Source organism: Hyperolius riggenbachi, chromosome 3 (assembly GCF_040937935.1).
Source record: "Hyperolius riggenbachi isolate aHypRig1 chromosome 3, aHypRig1.pri, whole genome shotgun sequence".
NCBI classification, from domain to species: Eukaryota; Metazoa; Chordata; class Amphibia; order Anura; family Hyperoliidae; genus Hyperolius; species Hyperolius riggenbachi.
This window is the reverse complement of record NC_090648.1, coordinates 172,463,198-172,481,892: the sequence shown is the minus strand read 5'-3', so window position 1 is coordinate 172,481,892 and position 18,695 is coordinate 172,463,198. Positions and strand designations below refer to the sequence as shown.

General features: G+C 40.8%; 1 protein-coding gene across 5 annotated transcripts in view; it reads left to right on the top strand.

Annotated features, from left to right (window-relative positions):
* The first annotated feature begins 1,126 nt into the window (after positions 1–1,126).
* LOC137563158 (uncharacterized) overlaps positions 1,127–18,695 on the top strand; it is a 246,475-nt gene continuing 228,906 nt past the window's right edge. For all 5 annotated transcript variants that reach the window (XM_068275270.1, XM_068275267.1, XM_068275268.1 and 2 more), the window contains exon 1: positions 1,127–6,271. In XM_068275270.1, coding sequence (XP_068131371.1) covers positions 1,823–5,509 — 3,687 coding nt within the window. In that variant the 5' untranslated portion in view covers positions 1,127–1,822 and the 3' untranslated portion in view covers positions 5,510–6,271. The remainder of the gene's footprint in view (positions 6,272–18,695) is intronic.

The following is an 18,695-nucleotide window of genomic DNA, read 5'->3' as shown; positions in this document are numbered from 1 at the left end:
ATCTTATTATATTATTTAAAATTATAAGCTTATAAATAGTGATGGACGCAAATTTAAAAAATGCACCTTTATTTCTAAATGAAATATCGGCACCATAAATTGTGATAGGGACATCGTTTAAACGGTGTAATTACCGGGACAGATGGGCAAATAAAATACATGAGTTTTAATTACGGTAGCGTATATTAATTTCAAACTATAATGGCCAAAAACTGAGAAATAATGAATTTTTTTCATTTCTTTCTTAATCTTCCTGTTAAAATGGATTTAGAAAAAAATAATTCTTAGCAAAATGTACTACCCAAAGAAAGCCTAATTAGTGGCGGAAAAAACAAGATATAGATCAATTCATTGTGATAAGTAGCAATAAAGTTATAGGCGAATGAATAGGAGGTGAACGTTGCTCGGATGCATGAGATTTTCGGCACTGCGGCGCTGAACCGGTTAACATTACTTATTAAAAATGACTGTCTCCACCCTCTCCAGGCATTACACCTGTCAGGAAACTGATGTGTGCTGGGTTATGAAGCTGGCTGATTCAGCTACCAACATTTAGTTAGCCCAAAAAGATGTCTTTGGAGAGCAAAGGGTGCTGCTGAATACAATCCTGTTTAACCTGCTGCTGCCCAATATTAAGTGGGAAAGACCCTCCTACCCACTATGGATCAAAAAAGCAAAAAGTTGGAAGCACTGAATACTCAGAATGGCACTAACTTATTTTTTTATATATAAAATGTTTATCATTTATTAAAAAATAGTGCAATGCTCCACACTAATAGAAGAAAGGTATATATAAAATACTCAACATGCACTCATTCACAAAATTCAAACATTGGAACCTTCTGGTGTCCCTTAGATATTGAGGGCCCTCATAAAATAAATTATTGGATGTGCATATATAACCCATACAATGAATGGAACAACATGAAGTTCCATATTTAAAATATATGTGAAGTCATAAACAGATGGTAAGAGAGTTCTATTTACTCCTCCGTTTGGATCCTATAGCTATCAAATAGACTCAAGCTTGCAGGGACAATCCATATATACAGTAACTGTATATTCAAAGTCCACTTATATTCGCAGTTCTTCTAAATCCAATAGTCATGCCTGTGCTGTCACAACAGCCTCTTTTAATGTTATTTAACATTATTTATATTTTTTGTATTAGTATATTCCAGTCCCCCTGCACGATTTAGTTAATTAGCATTTCCCAACTGTAACTCCCTGCTCAACAGCCTTGTCTAGATGTTTCTGCAACAGTTGAGTTCAGTTAGTGAGGAGATCCTGCTGTGCTTGTAGTCGCATCATATTTTTACCTATGAATATGCTCTAAAAAACATCTTTGTATGCTTTCAACGCAAGTAAAGATACTACAGATTATACTTGGAGTCATTATTTCATCGAGTAAACTGCCTGTGGAGGTTTCTAAATCAGTGTGGAGTTATACTGCTATACAGACTGGGTCTTCTGGAGTATGCCTCACACATAAAGCGGGAATTCGAAACAGAACAGTAAAAATACGATATCTGCAAGAAGGTAATGGGATTTCCTGTCATCTCATCAGTAAAGGACTGATCTGCAATACGATAAAGGATTACCTAGCTACACCTCAAACACAAGTCTACAAAGAGTAAATAGACGTTCAGCAAAAAAGTACAAGAATTGCCTGTCTGCCTTCCTACAGTGAATACAGTGAGTACAGACTGCTTCAGAAATTGTACATTTCTTCTGTTTGGGACTATCGCTATTAAGTTTAAAAAAAAAAAAAAAAATCACCCAGTGATAAGATTCATAAGCATCATATCTGCAGCCATAGAGCATGTCTATTTCTGCGCATTCTATTAACATGGAAGATGAATTAATGCTCGGTCAAGATGATTCAGATAAACATGTTGTACTACCTGAGAGACCAAGGCGGTCAATACATCTTTCTCTAAAGGCAAGAGAGAGGTATGAAGCAGAAAGTGAAGGAATGTTTCATAGTCTGTCTGAATTGTGGATAAAAACGCTGCAACACATATCTGATATTGAGAAGACTGGCAGTAATGGAGAGCAATTAAACAATGCACTTACAAGACTTAAGAAGACATATGAAAATTACAGGAAACTCTCTGAAAAATATTCTTCCTTTCTATCGCAAGTTAGTACAGAACAAGCGTCAAAAGAGTTGGATGACTTTACCACCGCTGATCAACAGAGACATGTTGCGTTTATGGAAGCGAAGTTACAGTTAGAGAATAGGATAGCAAATTTGATCGAAACTACATCCTGTACCTCTATTTCTTCTAGACACTCAAAAAAACTGTCAGTGCAAGCAACCTCTCACAGATTTACTAGATCAAGCAAATCGCTGCAGTCACTCTCCCAGAGGTCAGCATTAAGCATTCAGTTAGTCAAAGCCCGTGCAGAAGCAGAGGCTGCGAAAGCACAATCTTATTGCTTTGAACAAGAATCGACTCTTAAAGCGGACGCAGCACGCAAACAGGCGGAAGCAGCACGCAAACAGGCAGAAGCAACACGTGTGCAGGCAGAAGCACAGGCAGAAGCAACACGTGTGCAGGCAGAAGCACAGGCAGAAGCAACACGTGTGCAGGCAGAAGCAACACGTGTGCAGGCAGAAGCACAGGCAGAAGCAACACGTGTGCAGGCAGAAGCACAGGCAGAAGCAACACGTGTGCAGGCAGAAGCAACACGTGTGCAGGCAGAGACAGAGGCCCAGTTAGAACTTCTGCAAAAGAAAAGAGAAGAAGCAGCAGCTCTAGCAAGGTTAAAGGTCTTCGAACAAGCTGTGGAAGAGGAAGAAGGAATTAATTACCCTAGCCTAAAGTCTGCTGACGATCCTGCTAAACGAACTTTGCAATTTGTTCTGAACCAGAACAATGGATATACTCCCCTACTTACAGCTGAAGTCTCTGCACCTACCTGTTCAGCAAGTAAACAGCCAGAATGCATATCGTTAAAACATGAATCTCAGTTTAACACTGTACCTTTGAAGGATTCTGCTATGCTGTCCAACACTACAAGTCCAAGAGAACAAATCTATACACCTTGTCAGACCTCAGCAAGATATAATCACAAAGAAATATCACAACCAATTGGAACAAATCCCATGAATCTCATAACACAGTCTTTTTCAAGCTCCCATGCTCCAAACATCACACAGATCAAACCCTCGCCTGGAGTAAACGCATCTGCATCTCCATTCTCTACATCACCACTGGAACAGCACAAGCCACATACTGTCTGCAGTGGTGACGCATTTCCACGTACAGAAATAAAATCAGAAAAGTCTGAAATTGAAGAAGTTGGCAAGTATATGATTCGCAGAGAGCTTCTTAACTCTGGACTAACGAAATTTGATGATCAACCAGAAAACTACAGAGGTTGGCGAGCTACATTCAAGACTATAATCCAGAACCTGGAGATTGAACCTATAGGAGAACTTGATCTACTTATCAAATGGTTGGGACCGCAGTCATCAGAACAAGTTAAAAGACTGAAATCTGTTCATTGCGATGATCCAGCAACGGGTCTTAACATAGTTTGGGAGAGATTAGAGAGAGTTTATGGATGTTCTGAAGCTATTGAGCTTGCCTTATTCAAGAGACTTCGAAACTTCCCAAAACTGTCTAACAAGGACAACCACCAGTTTCAAGAATTAAGCGACCTTCTTCTTGAAGTAGAAAGAGCCAAGGCAGACCCACACCTTCCAGGTCTTGTCTACTTGGATACAGCTCATGGTGTAAACCCAATTGTACAGAAGTTGCCACCGAATATTCAGAGTGAATGGGCAAAGAAAGGATCTAAATATAAACAGGACTATAAAGTATCCTTTCCACCTTTTTCTTTTTTCTCCAAATTCATTAGAGACATAGCTACTGTAAAGAATGACCCAAGCTTTTTATTTTTTGATACTACAGTTCTTCCTTCAACACCTTTAAATTGCGATACTCAAGGCAAGTTTAAGGACTCACGGAACTCTATCTATGTCAAGAATACTGGAATCTTCTCAAGTTCTCAAGACTCTGATTTTAAACCACAGCAAGTCAAGGAAAATGATCCTAGGTATCAATGTTCTATTCATAACAAGCCACACCCTCTTAGAAATTGTCGTGTGTTTAAACAAATGCCCTTTGAAGAGCGCAAATCTTTCCTCAGAGAACACGATATTTGTTATAGATGTTGTGCATCTACAGACCACTTTGCTAAAGACTGTAAAGTTCCTGTCAAATGTTTTGACTGCAACAGTGATAAACACATAACGGCTTATCATCCTAGTTCTCCCAAAGAAGTGCTTCAAACTGCTCAAGCCTCAAAGACCACACCAAGTTATGGCGGGGAGAGTACTGAGGAAATGACAGCATCTGTATCCACAAAATGTATTGAGGTATGTGAAGAAGGATTCCACAGAAAGTCATGCAGTAAAATATGTCTTGTCAAGGTATATCCAGAAGGACGACCACAGAGCGCAGTGAAGATGTATGCTATCCTTGACGACCAGAGCAACCGTTCATTAGCAAGTCCAGAATTCTTCAACGTGTTCAATATTCAAGGAGAAACCTGGCCCTATACTTTACAAACTTGCTCAGGCCTGGTTAAGGTATCTGGAAGAAGAGCACATGGTTTTGTGGTAGCATCTGAGTATGGAAACACAGAATTTCCACTTCCAACACTTATCGAATGTGATCAGTTGCCAAACAATCGAGAAGAGATCCCTACACCAGAAGCGGCTCTTTATCATCCTCATATGAAACACATAGCCAGTTACATTCCACCGCTTGATGATGATGCAAAGATTCTCCTTCTTTTAGGCAGAGATATCCCAAGAGTCCATAAGGTGCGACAACAATGCAATGGACCAAATGATGCCCCTTATGCACAGAAACTAGATTTTGGATGGGTCATAATAGGAGATGTTTGCTTAAATACATTTCAAGAGTCTTATGATGTGTTCTCATGCAAGACCAGCATCAGAGAATCTGAAGGCACCTTTCATTCACTTAAACATCCTTTTAACTTTCAAGTTCAGGAGAGTTTCAGTTTAAAGACTTCATGCGATGTACAAAAGCAAATTAGTTGTAAGATCAGTTCTCATCAAGACTTCGGTGACACTATATTCCAAATAACTCGTGATGACAATAAGACAGTTCCTTCCATTGAGGATAAAGAGTTCATAAACATCTTGAATAATGAATTCTTCAAGGATGAAACTAACAGTTGGGTAGCTCCTTTACCGTTTCGTTCACCAAGAATTAGGCTTCCAAATAACAAGAAACAAGTTATTTCTAGGCTAACTTCACTTAAAAAAATTCTGAAGAACAAACCCGATATGAATGATCACTTTATAAAGGCAATCACTAGCGATGATGGAAAGGTTCGCAAGGTGAAAGTGAAGACAGCAAGAAATGGTAGTGTTAAGACTTTGTTTAGACCCATCACGGAGACAGTCTTACTCCTGCCTTCAAATGAAGATGTCTTATCTACTCGATCCAAGGGAACAGCCTGATATGCCTTCGAGTCTACGGAGTTACATCCTTTCTCCAGTGATGGAAGATTCTTCAAAGATCTGCATTCAAGAATTAATGTTTATGTTTTATGTTTTCTCTCTTCTCTACAAGTCTTAATTATACATATAGTATTCAATGTTAAATTGTATTATATATAGTGGTATCTACCGATACCAAGCGGGGAGTGTGCTGTCACAACAGCCTCTTTTAATGTTATTTAACATTATTTATATTTTTTGTATTAGTATATTCCAGTCCCCCTGCACGATTTAGTTAATTAGCATTTCCCAACTGTAACTCCCTGCTCAACAGCCTTGTCTAGATGTTTCTGCAACAGTTGAGTTCAGTTAGTGAGGAGATCCTGCTGTGCTTGTAGTCGCATCATATTTTTACCTATGAATATGCTCTAAAAAACATCTTTGTATGCTTTCAACGCAAGTAAAGATACTACAGATTATACTTGGAGTCATTATTTCATCGAGTAAACTGCCTGTGGAGGTTTCTAAATCAGTGTGGAGTTATACTGCTATACAGACTGGGTCTTCTGGAGTATGCCTCACACATAAAGCGGGAATTCGAAACAGAACAATGCCCATGTGTAAAACGCTAGAGTCCTTGCCAGAGACTATGTGTGTAGTGTTGTGCTGCCTTGCCTGTCCATACTCCATACAAATCTCGCGGTCCTCTCCGGCGATGCAGCACTCCTGACCATGACGTCACTTCCTACCAGTGCACTGTCTCCATAAAGTGAAAATAAACATGTGAGTATTCACAAAGATGGGTTTTCAAACCAAAAATCACTAAGTAACACATTATGCAAGATTGTGCAAGTGTGAAGGGTGTTCAGACGCCCTACGTAGGAAAAAACAAAGAAACAACGGGAGCCCTGATGGTGCAGTATGTCATAATAATAGGTAATTGATAAACAAAGAAAAAGTGGTACTCACCAAGGGAGGTAGCAACAGGGCCAATCAACTACTATGAGCAGGTAGAGATACAAAACGCCTCTTAATTTGGCTCACAGCACCCATTTGGCACTTTATTCAGCCTGAGGAAGTGGGCATAGACCAACAAAACCATTGTCAGGCCATTTTAAAATTAAAAAATAAAAATAAATACATTTATTACATACATTTTCTTCATTGAGGTAAGCCACCTCATTTTTCTTATTTTACATAGTTATTTGGGTTGAAAAAAGACTTACGTCCATCGAGTTCAACAAGAGAACAAAGTACAACTCCAGCCTGCTCCCTCACATATCCCTGTTGATCCAGAGGAAGGCCGAAAAAACCCTTACAAGGCATGGTCCAATTAGCCCTAAAAGGGAAAAAAAATTCCTTCCCGACTCCAGATGGCAATCAGATAAAATCCCTGGCTCAACATCACTGGGCATTACCTAGTAATTGTAGCCATGGATGTCTTTCAATGCAAGGAAAGCATCTAATGCTGGACATACATGGGTCGACCCGGCGGCCGATTAGCCGCTGGATCGACCCCCGCCACGTCCCCACTTGTCCGCACGTGCGCGCGGATCGATTCCCCACTCGTCCCCGCTCGTTTACCTTATGGACCAGAGCAATTTTCACATTTCAGCACTCCTCCCAATCATTTGCCAATAACATTACCACTACTTATCACAACAAAATGATCTGTATCTTGTTTTTCTGCCACTAATTAGGCTTTCTTTGGGTGGTACCTTTTGCTAAGAATTATTTTTTTCTAATGCATTTTAATGGGAATATTAAGAAAAAAAATTAAAAAATCATTATTTCTCAGTTTTCACCCATTACAGTTTTAAAATAATACATGCTTCCATAATTAAAACCCACGTATTTTATTTACCCATTTGTCCTGGTTATTACACCATTTAAATTATCTTGCTATCACAATGTATGGCGCCAATATTTTATTTGGAAATAAACGTGCAGGTTTTCATTTTTGCGTCTGTCACTATTTACAAGCCCATAATTTAAAAAAATAACAGTAATATACCCTCCTGACATACATGTAAAAAAAAGTTCAGTCCCTAAGGTAACTATTTATGTCGGGTTTTTTTTAACTTTATTTTATAATTTTTTCTAAATGCAAAAGTTTTATTTGGGCATTTATGGGAGAGAGTGGGAGGTAAGGGGTTAATTTTAAATTATGTGCAGGTCTCTTTATTAAAGTAAATGATTGTAGGTGTAATTTTAATTTTGGCCACAAGATGTCCTCAGTTATTAGCTTCCTGCGCATGCTTTTAGTACACAAACAGGAACTAATGCGTGTAAGTGTAAGTTACAGTGTTTACAAATGACCGCAGGCATCTAATTGATGTGCGATCATGGACACGGGGAACTAGAAAATTGAATGGGAACTGCATTCCCATTCATTGATCTCCGGGCTAACATGTGGCAGTAAGAACTTGTGCATGAGCACGTGAGAGCACGCACAGCGGCGATTGTAGCAGAGTTACGAATATCTACTCCCCTGAGGCTTAGATGAAGTTTTTTAGGGGAGTAGATCTACTGTACTGTAAACATTAAGTGGTTAAATGCAGGTATAGAATTTCCCATAACTACTTCCTGTGGCAATGCATTCCACATCTTAATCACTCTTACTGTAAAGAACCCTTTCCTAAATAAATGGCTGAAACATTTTTCCTCCATGCGCAGATCATGTCCTTTGAGAAGGCCTAGGGACAAAAAAGCTAATCGGCCAAGCTTTTATATTGCCCTCTAATGTATTTATACATGTTAATTAGATCCCCTCTAAGGCGTCTTTTCTCTAGACTAAATAAACCCAGTTTATCTAACCTTTCTTGGTAAGTGAGACTTTCCATCCCTCGTATCAATTTTGTTGCTCGTCTCTGCACCTGTTCTAAAACTGCAATATCTTTCCTGTAATGTGGTGCCCAGAACTGAATTCCATATTCCAGAAGTGGTCTTACTAGAGAGTTAAACAGGGGCAATATTATGCTAGCATCTCGAGTTTTTATTTCCCTTTTAATACATCCCAAAACTTTATTAGCTTTAGCTGTAGCGGCTTGGCATTGAATACGATTATTTAACTTGTTGTCGATGAGTACTCCTAAGTCCTTCTCCAAAGTTGACGTCCCCAACTGTATTCCATTTATTTTGTATGGTGCTAGACCATTGATACGACCAAAATGCATGACTGTACATTTTTCAACATTGAATTTGATTTGCCATGTATGTGCCCATATAGCCATCCTATCCAGATCCTGTTGCAATATGTCACTATCTTCCTGAGAGTTGATGATTCTGCACAATTTTGTATCATCTGCAAAAATAGCAACATTTCTTTCTACTACATCTACTAGGTCATTAATAAATAAATTGAAGAACACTGGACCCAGTACAGACCCCTGTGGGACCCCACTGCCAACAGTCACCCATTTTGAGTATGATCCACTGACCACAACTCTTTGTTTTCTGTCCATTAGCCAGTTCCCTATCCATGCACACAGACTCTTCCCAAGTACTTGCATCCTCAACTTTTACACCAAACTTTTGTGGGGAACAGTGTCGAAAGCCTTAGCAAAGTCCAAGTATATCACATCTACAGCATTCCCAATATCCACATTAACGTTCACTACCTCATAAAAGCTGAGCATGTTAGTCAAACAGGACCTGTCTTTAGTAAACATATGCTGATGCTGAGAAATAAGATTATTTTCTACTATGAAGTCATGTATAGTATCTCTTAGTATCTTAGTAACCCCTCAAATAGTTTGCACACAACTGATGTTAAGCTTACTGGTCTATAATTTCCTGGATCTGATTTTTTGCCCTTCTTAAATAATGGGAAAACGTGGCTGTATGCCAATCTACTGGGACTCTGCCAGTTGCAAGAGAGTCACAAAAGATAAGATAAAGGGGTTTATCTATGACTGAACTTAATTCCCTTAGGACCCGAGGATGCATGCCATCCGGGCCTGGTGCCTTGTCTATTTTTAATTGATTTAGTCTTGCCTTCACTTCTTCCTGCGTTAAGTATTTAATATTACAGTTGGAAGATTGAGACTCTTCCGTCTCTGTAATTTGCAATGTGATGTTTCCCTTGTGAAGACAGAAGCAAAGAAAGCATTTAATAACTCTGTCTTACCTTGGTCATCCACCATTGAGTTCCCACCCTCATCCTTTAGGAGTCCTATACAGTCAACCTTTCTTTTTTTAGAGTTGATGTACTTGTAAAACTTCTTTGGGTTAGATTTGATATCCCTAGCGATTTGATTTTCTTTATTTGCTTTTAACATAGTTTTATATTGCATATTGGGGCACCTCTTTTCCCCCATTAGGGCCCGTTCCCACTTAGAACCGCAGAACGCCGGCGATTACCGCCGTCGTTTTGCAGGAGTGATTTTCCCGTGATTAGCGTGGAAAAATCACTGGACACTGCGGCGGTTTTGGAGCGATCACGATTAGCGTGTTATGCACGCTAATCACGATCGCTAATCGCGGGACGCTCGTCACCGGCAAACCGCTGCACAATTTAAAGTATGCAAACTAACCGCCTTTTAACCTTCTGTGGTAACGACTTAGCAGTCTTTTTATACTTACCCTTCTTTTTTTATTTCAATAATTTAAGTATTTTATCTCTGTAGGTATACTGCTTTAAAATCTATATGTGTGCGGTTAGCATTAGCAAAATAATGAATGATATATATTAGTTAAAGATTCAGTACAGATGCAATAACCTAGCTCAACTGCTTTGGGGAATAATATACAGACCGCTCTAACTCCAACAGGTAAATTATTTGTCACTAAACTTGTAGTAGAGTATTGTACTGTGTTAGCCATCAGTAAAAGCAAGAAGTTTTGATACCATTTATTGGCTAACTTAAAAGAATAAGAATAAGCTTTCGGCTATGCAGCCTTCGTCAGACTACAGGATTGAAGTCTGACGACGGCTGCACAGCTGAAAGCTTACACGTATTCTTTTACTGTAAGTCAGTCAATCAATGGAATCATACTGATTCAAAACTTCTTGCTTTCATTAAACTTGTTGCATTTAGTGCAAGTTTAACAACATAAATGTCAACCTCTGGAAACAAACGTAGTCTGTAAATCAGACCCCAGTGTCTATAATCCACTAGGGATGATCAATATGATCAATAAGATGCAAATATTTCTTAGTTCACACAGGATTATGTAAACGTTTATGCAAATATATGCAGCTTGAAAATGGACCAATCAATTTAATCCTTGGTTGGACTTGATTGGTCCATTTTCAAGATGAATAGATTTGCATACAAATTTACAGAATCCTGTACGAACTCAGAAATATTTGCATCTCATTGATTATCCTTATAATCCATGGCTGAGCTAGGCTGGTGTACTTGTTCTGAAACGAATAGCTACACCTAACACTAATAGGAGTTTCTGGCTTTAGTAACATAGATGCCTGGGAAGTCAGCCACCAACACAAGCAGGAATATGTGCAATTCAAATGTACAAATCTTGTCCCCCCAAATGCATCCTGTTGCTTAGTTACAAAGATAAATCATTCACATGTTTTTCCCTAAATTTTATGGTAAAGTCTACCTTTTCGATTGTAGCAAGGTGCTTGCTACAACCGAAAAGGTAGACTTTCCTAACACCAATTTACAGAATGGTATGTATGGCATTTATATAATCATAAACCAAAATAGAGTTTTCCACTGTAAGTTAACACAGGCAATGTATGCACGCATCACTGCATCTTACAAGGTATCTGTTGGGGTCAGCCATTCTCACAGCACAGCTGATTAACGAGGTCTGGGTTATAACTAGACTGTTAAATTATGCAGCTTTTTAGCACTAGAAAAACAGCATCTTGTGTCTTGAAAGAGCAAACTATTTTTAATACAGCACAAAGAAAAGTTTTAACTCTGAAAGTCAGCTTGTGTTCAGTACTGTTCTTAATCAGTAGATTTCTCTGAAGCTGACTTCTATATTACATCGTGTTGCTAGAAGCCCGAGTATGCGATGAAATATGTAACTGTGATTGTTCAGAAGTGGAAATGTTCTGTTGTATGATGCTGCCAACAGTAAAAAGGTAGACAAGGTACTTGATGTTACTTTGTTTAATTAAAAATGGATTCCAGCTATGAAATATACATTTGTAAGACCACATGTCTGTAACCTAAACTAATGTACAGCGCTGCGTAATATGTTGGCGCTTTATAAATACAATAAATAAATAAATAATAAATGTGAGCTCCTAAGACTTTTCATGAATTTGCATGAAATTATCTTAATATTATACAAACACAGCAAAGGTTTGAAATACTGTTTTTAAAATTGAGTGCTATGTTGTTATTATTAATTTATATAAAAGCCAACATACAGGCTGCTGTACAGATAAATATTTTTCAAACAAGTTGCATATTATTTTCTCCTATGCTACAGGAGGAGAATCCATGGAGAAGCATGTGATAGTGATATAAATCTCTGATTGGCTAGTCATGATCATTTTATGTTGGTTCCTGTTTTAACTTCCACAGAGGCTAGATGTGAGATACTGTATGATCATGTGATCACTACCAGCCAGCCAGAGATTTAAAAATCAGTCACATGCTTCCCATGTAATCTCTTGTAGGAGAAGTTATGTAGGAGAAACTCATCTTAGGGCTCGTTTCCACTATTGCGGTGCGGAATCACCTGGATTCCACCGCTGATGAAATCGCATGCGGATGTGATTCCCCATGCGTTTTTTGCCGCGAATTCGCATAGGTGTGGGTATATGCGATTTTAACCATGTCACTGCCTGTGTGAATTTACATCAGCACCTATGCGAATTCGCAGAAAAAAACGCATGGGGAAAACGCATGCGATTTCCCTATTAAATACATTGCATGCGATTTGCATGCATTCCACTCTCAGGCGAATTCGTTGGCTCTTTTGTGCGTTTTTTCACCGCTCAAAAAAACGCACATCACCAACGCAACAGTGGAAACAGGCCCATTCACTTGTATACCATGTGCGAATCCGCATGCGTTGGATGCATGCGGATTCGCGATAGTGGAAACGAGCCCTAAGACAGCCACTAGATCTTGAAAAAGTACAAAAAAGTTAGTGAAGAGTACTATCAAAATTATTTTGAATATTTTCTTGCTTTCTGGTGACTTAAAAGGTATTTATTTACTAGTTTAAAAAGATCACGTAGGAGAAAATTCAAAAGAAAAAATTAATTGCATATGGGCCATTGGGCCATATGCAAATCACTTTTTCTCATAAGTTTTTTTTCTACAAGGTAGTTTTTCATCTTCTGCTTAACCACTTCAGCCTTCAGTCATTTTTCACCTTATGCATCTGAGCAATTTTCACCTCCCATTCATTCGCCAATAACTTTATCACTACATATCACAATGAATTGATCTATATCTTGTTTTTTTCTGCCACTAATTAGGCTTTCATTGGGTGGTACATTTTGCTAAGAATTTTTTTTAATAAATGAATTTTAACGGGAATATTAAAGTGGTATCGTCACCATAAAAATCAAATTTCAACAGCAACTGGTCTGAGTGTATTAAGTGATAAAGATGCTAATCCTGCATTCAAAACTTTTTCTGCTGTTATGATTTGGAGTTATCACATACTTAAGGAACACTGGTCCTTTACTAGTCGTGCCAAAGAATTGCATGCTGGGGGTTCTTTTTATCTATTATCTATTCCTCCTCTTCCCGTTATTTCCCTGCCAGCTTCTTATCTGAAACCTAATCCCCTACTCACTTGTGTTTACAAGCAAGGCTGAGGCGACTCAGTGATTGGAGGAGACAAGAAAAAAAGTAAAAGGCAGAAATGACATCACGAGTTAGCCTTAACTGTAGGCAAAAGACATGGCCCCCGCCAGGAACAGAATTCTCGTAATTTACTATATAACATTCACTGAAATCAAAACGTGGACAGTATAATACATGTGTTATGTAAGTAGGTCAAGTATTTATCTACTTATATATGTGTTTTTTTTCCCTGGCATAGTATGGCTGATCCTACTGCTTTAAGAAAAAAAATGGAAAAAAATCATTATTTCTCAGTTGTCGGCCATTATAGCTTTAAAATAATACATGCTACGATTATTAAAACCCATTTTTTTGCCCATTTGTCCCAGTTATTACACCATTTAAATTATGTCCCTATCACAATGTATGGTGGAAATATTTTATTTGGATATAAAGGTGCATTTTTTTCAGTTTTGCGTCCATCACTATTTACAAGCTTATAATTTAAAAAAAAAATTGTAATATTTCCTCTTCACATGCTTATTAACCACTTAAAGAGAACCCGAGGTGTGTTTAAAGAATGTTATCTGCATACAGAGGCTGGATCTGCCTATACAGCCCAGCCTCTGTTGCTATCCCAAACCCCACTAAGGTCCCCCTGCACTCTGCAATCCCTCATAAATCACAGCCATGCTGTGAGGCTGTGTTTACATCTGTAGTGTCAGTCTCAGCTGCTCCCCCGCCTCCTGCATAGCTCCGGTCCCTGCCCCCATCCCTTCCCTCCAATCAGCAGGGAGGGAAGGGATGCAGGCGGGGACTGGAGTTCTGCAGGAGGCGGGGAGAGCAGCAGACTGACACTATAGAGATAAACACAGCCAGCTCTGACAAGCTGTTTGTCAGCAGCGTGGCTGTGATTTATGGAGGGATTGCAGAGTGCAGGGGGACCTTAGGGGGGTTTGGGATAGCAACAGAGACTGGGCTGTATAGGCAGATCCAGCCTCTGTATGCAGATAATATTCTTCAAACCCACCTCGGGTTCTCTTTAAGGACCACAGTCTTTTCGCCCCTTATGCTGGGGATACACGGTACGTTTCTGTACCGTGTATTGACCAGCTGATCCAGCCAGCTGATAATATTCAGCTGGCCCGATCAAGCCGCTCAACCCCCGCCCGCTCGATTCCCGCCTGCGGACAATGGCTGGGAATCGAGCGCTGATAAGGAAGCGCCGGCGGGGGCGAGTGGTAATCGATCCGCACGCATGCGCCGACAAGCGGGGACGCGGCTGGGGTCGATCCGGCGGTCGACCCGTGTATTCCCGGCATTAAGGACCAGAGCCTTTTTTTCCATTCAGACTTAATCAATTCACATTGGCCTATATGCAATTCCTTTTTTCACCTCAGTTTTCTCTGAGGTGATATTTTCACAACTTCTCATTAAATGCCTTTTAAGCTACCAGCAAGCAAGAAAATACTCAAGATTAATTTGATAGTACTATTTCACCAACATTTGGGTACTTTTTCAATTGTAAAATGTTGCAAAGTTAGTTTAAAGAGAAAATGAACATTATCTCCAAGGAGATAACTCAGGTGAAAAAGTTAATTGCATATGGCCCACGATATGAAAACATCACCTAGGAGAAAACTCAGGAGAAAAAGTGAAATAAAGTGAAATAAAATAAAGAAAAACGTTCTAAAGGGAATGCTCCACATGAACAAACAGGTAATTGGCAACAGATGGTGCTATGTAGTATGAGCAACAACAGTTTTGTATCCACAGAGTCCATTGCAATTGCAATCCTTCAGAAGCAAAAACAGACACACAGGCCACAGGTGCAATACTGTTATTGTGTAGTGTATCCATACCACATAAAAAAAGAAAAAAATCATTCAAAGGGTAACCAGTGCACTACACTGAATGCATAAATCTAGCTACACAGTGTGACAAGACAGAGTACTTGCATGTTCCTGGGGTAAACAATCCTTAATGAACTCCCGTCACCACAAAGAGCACATGAATGCAGACATGGAAGGTGATTTAAACAGCCAGCTACTAGCATGTATCTGGGAGCTGGACCAGTCAGGGAGACTAATTGGACAGCACCACGAATAGGGTCTGATGCGTTTCATTGGTTATAATGCTGACTCCTCAGTGGAAAGCGCAGGTTGGGCCTGATTCACAAAGCGGTGCAAACACTTTGCACGCCTGTGAAAAGCCCTTTATCACGCCTAAACTTAGTTTAGGCGTGATCTGAAGGAATTCGCGCAAACTCCCGCGCGCAAAGTTTTGCGCGCGCAGCGCACCGTGCTTCGCGCGAAGTGCCCATTAAGCCCTATGGGACTTTGCGCGCGCAAGTACACGCGTACGCGCGTACGCGCGGTAGCTTCGCGCGAGTTAGAGCACAAAGCGGTGATAAATTTGGTAGTGCAAAGGTTATCACGCCTAAAGTCTTTTAGGCGTGATAACTGGGTTATCACCGCTTTGTGAATCGAGCCCTAAGTGTATCATAAGCATCATAACAGCATGCAATAGTAGAGTGTAGGGAATAACTAATTGAAAAGTAAGGGAAAAGGGGACCTCCCATAACTGACTACAATATCGTACCAAAAAGTATAAATCCTTGATTAAAGGGACAAAAAAGAATAACAAAAGGAGGCAACAGGAGGGGAAATGAGGGGAAGGCTTCCCTCTCTTCATCACATCTGCAAAAATCTGCAGAGACATAGGAAATTTAGGCCAGATGGGTAATAGTCAGATTAAAAATCCATTTACACTTTTTCTGCAATAGGATCTGAATTAAATCCCCTCCAAATGGATTGGGATGTGGTCTCAACAAAGCCCCTGTCACAGACCTGAATGAAGAAACAGGGTTTGACCACAGTTTGCAGTATACAGACACTGGAACTAGGGAATAAGGTGCAAAAATAAAGATTTATTGCAAATATCATGCAAACCTATACACAGCACACAATGGCTATCATTCATAAAGCATTTCCGCATGCGGAAATGCTGAAAACAGCTCACTTTACCGATCTCTTAGCAAAGTCTCCATTCATAAAGTCTCTTTCCGCATGCGAAGCTGACATTTCTGAGCAGAGCGATAAATCACCACCTTGTGCGATGATTATCATAAAAAATGTAACAAACTGTCAATTCATAAAGATTACCGCAAGCGGTATGAGGACGGGGAATACCGCTCCCTCTGATCTGGCGATAACAATGTAAGTGAATGGAGACACACAGACCTCCCAGGCAGCTGCAGCAGAGCGGAACACGGAGAAATGTATCAACTCCGCAGCTTCTCCTGTTTCCGCAAGCCTACCGCCTGCCTACCGCCAGCCTAGTTCGGGAAATCTCCGCACTGCTATCGCAACTGTATCCTTTTCTATGAATGCCCACACAGAAGTCTAAAATACCGGCAGCGGTGTTTTTCCGCACTGAGTCTCATTACCGACAACAGCTTTATGAATGATACCAATGATATACAAATAACCCGGGAAGCAGTGACAAATATATACAACACCTGACTATCTAAGTGCACAATCATATATACAGAAAGTAACAACATAAAAATAAATACAATCATACACGGTAATAAGGAATCAGGCAGAGTATCAGAGTCAAACAGGAGAGCAAGGTCAGTAACAGGTAATCAGATAAAGAACTGCAAGTCCTTACAATAGCATTAACTGACCCCCTGCTGGTGGATGGTGGAGTTTCAGGACAATGCAAAGTCCTCAGAGCCATCTGCTGGTGGAATAATAGAAGTCCATGACAGTCCTGCTCCATGTCGCCACCAGCAGGCAGAAAGCGGCAACACAAGATTCCTGACAGCTCCAAACTTCAGGTTTATCTCCTTTTATTATAATTATTATTATTTTTTATTTATATAGCACCAAAATCTTCCATAGCATTGTACATAATGCAAAACAAATATTGGGGAACATATAGTATATACATGATAAGTTCAAGACACTGTGCGATCATGACAATCCAGCAATACAAGTACAAATACATACATAGTTAATGTGTGGTTTGAGATATCACTAGAATTGGTACACATATGATAAATTACAACACAATAAGAAACAATAGGAGGAGGTCCTTGCCCTTGCAAGCTTACAATCTAGAGGGTAGTGGGGTGGAAACAATAGGGAAGGAGACACAGTAGATAGCAGTAAAGTCGTGAGCCTCCAATGCGACCTGCACCTTGGTTCTGTGATCCAAACTGAAGTGTCCAGAGATCGGGGATCGCATCATAAATGTGTTGCCTAAAAATGACGCTTGGTCTTTCTCTTGTAACTTTGGGAGTCTAAATTCTACCCACCCCTGTGTCAATGAACCCCCCTCCCCCTCCCGCACTGGTGAACAGGTGAAGGTCCAAGAGTGTTTACAATGCATCACTCTTCCCAGAATCTGAATAATGGCTCTGGGAGACCTTATCCTTCGCAGAGGTGGTTTTCTGACAAACTGAATAGGGATGCTTAGGGAGAAATACAAAGAAAATCTTCAGGCATCATTGCACCCCAATGACTACTCAGTAGGGAAGAATGAAGCATCACACCACTGACCAGGGGCGGACTGACCATTAGGGCACTCGGGCACGGACCGAGGGCCCGTGGTCAGGGGGGGCCCGCCGCCCGCCAGAGAGCCCTGAGCACGAGGGGAGACAGCTAGCGAAGGAGGGCGATGGGCAGAGCAGCGGAGAAGGGGGGAAGTTCACCTCCCCCTTCTCTCACCTTGGGGCCCCCCTTCCTGGCTCTCCCCTCCAGAATCGGTAAAGTGTCGGCGCAGCGGCTGACAGCGGGCAGAGATCGCTGTTCAGCCACCGGAGGGAGCGCTGATCTGTGTGCCACTAGTCTGGGCTTCTCAAGCCGAGACTAGTGGCACACAGATCAGCGCTCCCTCCGGTGGCTGAACAGCGGTAAGTCTCCGCCCGCTGTCAGCTGCTACCCGCTGCGCCGACACTTTACCGATTCTGGAGGGGAGAGCCAGGAAGGGGGGCCCCAAGGTGAGAGAAGGGGGGGGAAACTTCCCCCCTTCTCCGCTGCTATGCCCATCGCCCTCCTTCACTGGCTGTCTCCCCTCCTGGAGACACTACAAGCCTGGCTGCATATACTGGGGGCACCTATACGCCTGGCTATACCGGGGAGACCTATACACCTGGCTGCATATACTGGGGAGACCTATACACCTGGCTGCATATACTGGGGACACCTATACACCTGGCTGCATATACTGGGGGCACTTATACACCTGACTACATATACTGGGGGCACTTATAGACCTAGCTACATATACTGGGGGCACCTATAGACCTGGCTATACAGGGGACAACTATACACCTGGCTGCATATACTGGGGAAACCTATACACCTGGCTGCATACACTGGGGGCACTTATAGACCCAGCTACATACAGTATACTGGGGGCACCTATAGACCTGGCTGTATATACTGGGGGCACCTATAGACCTGGCTATA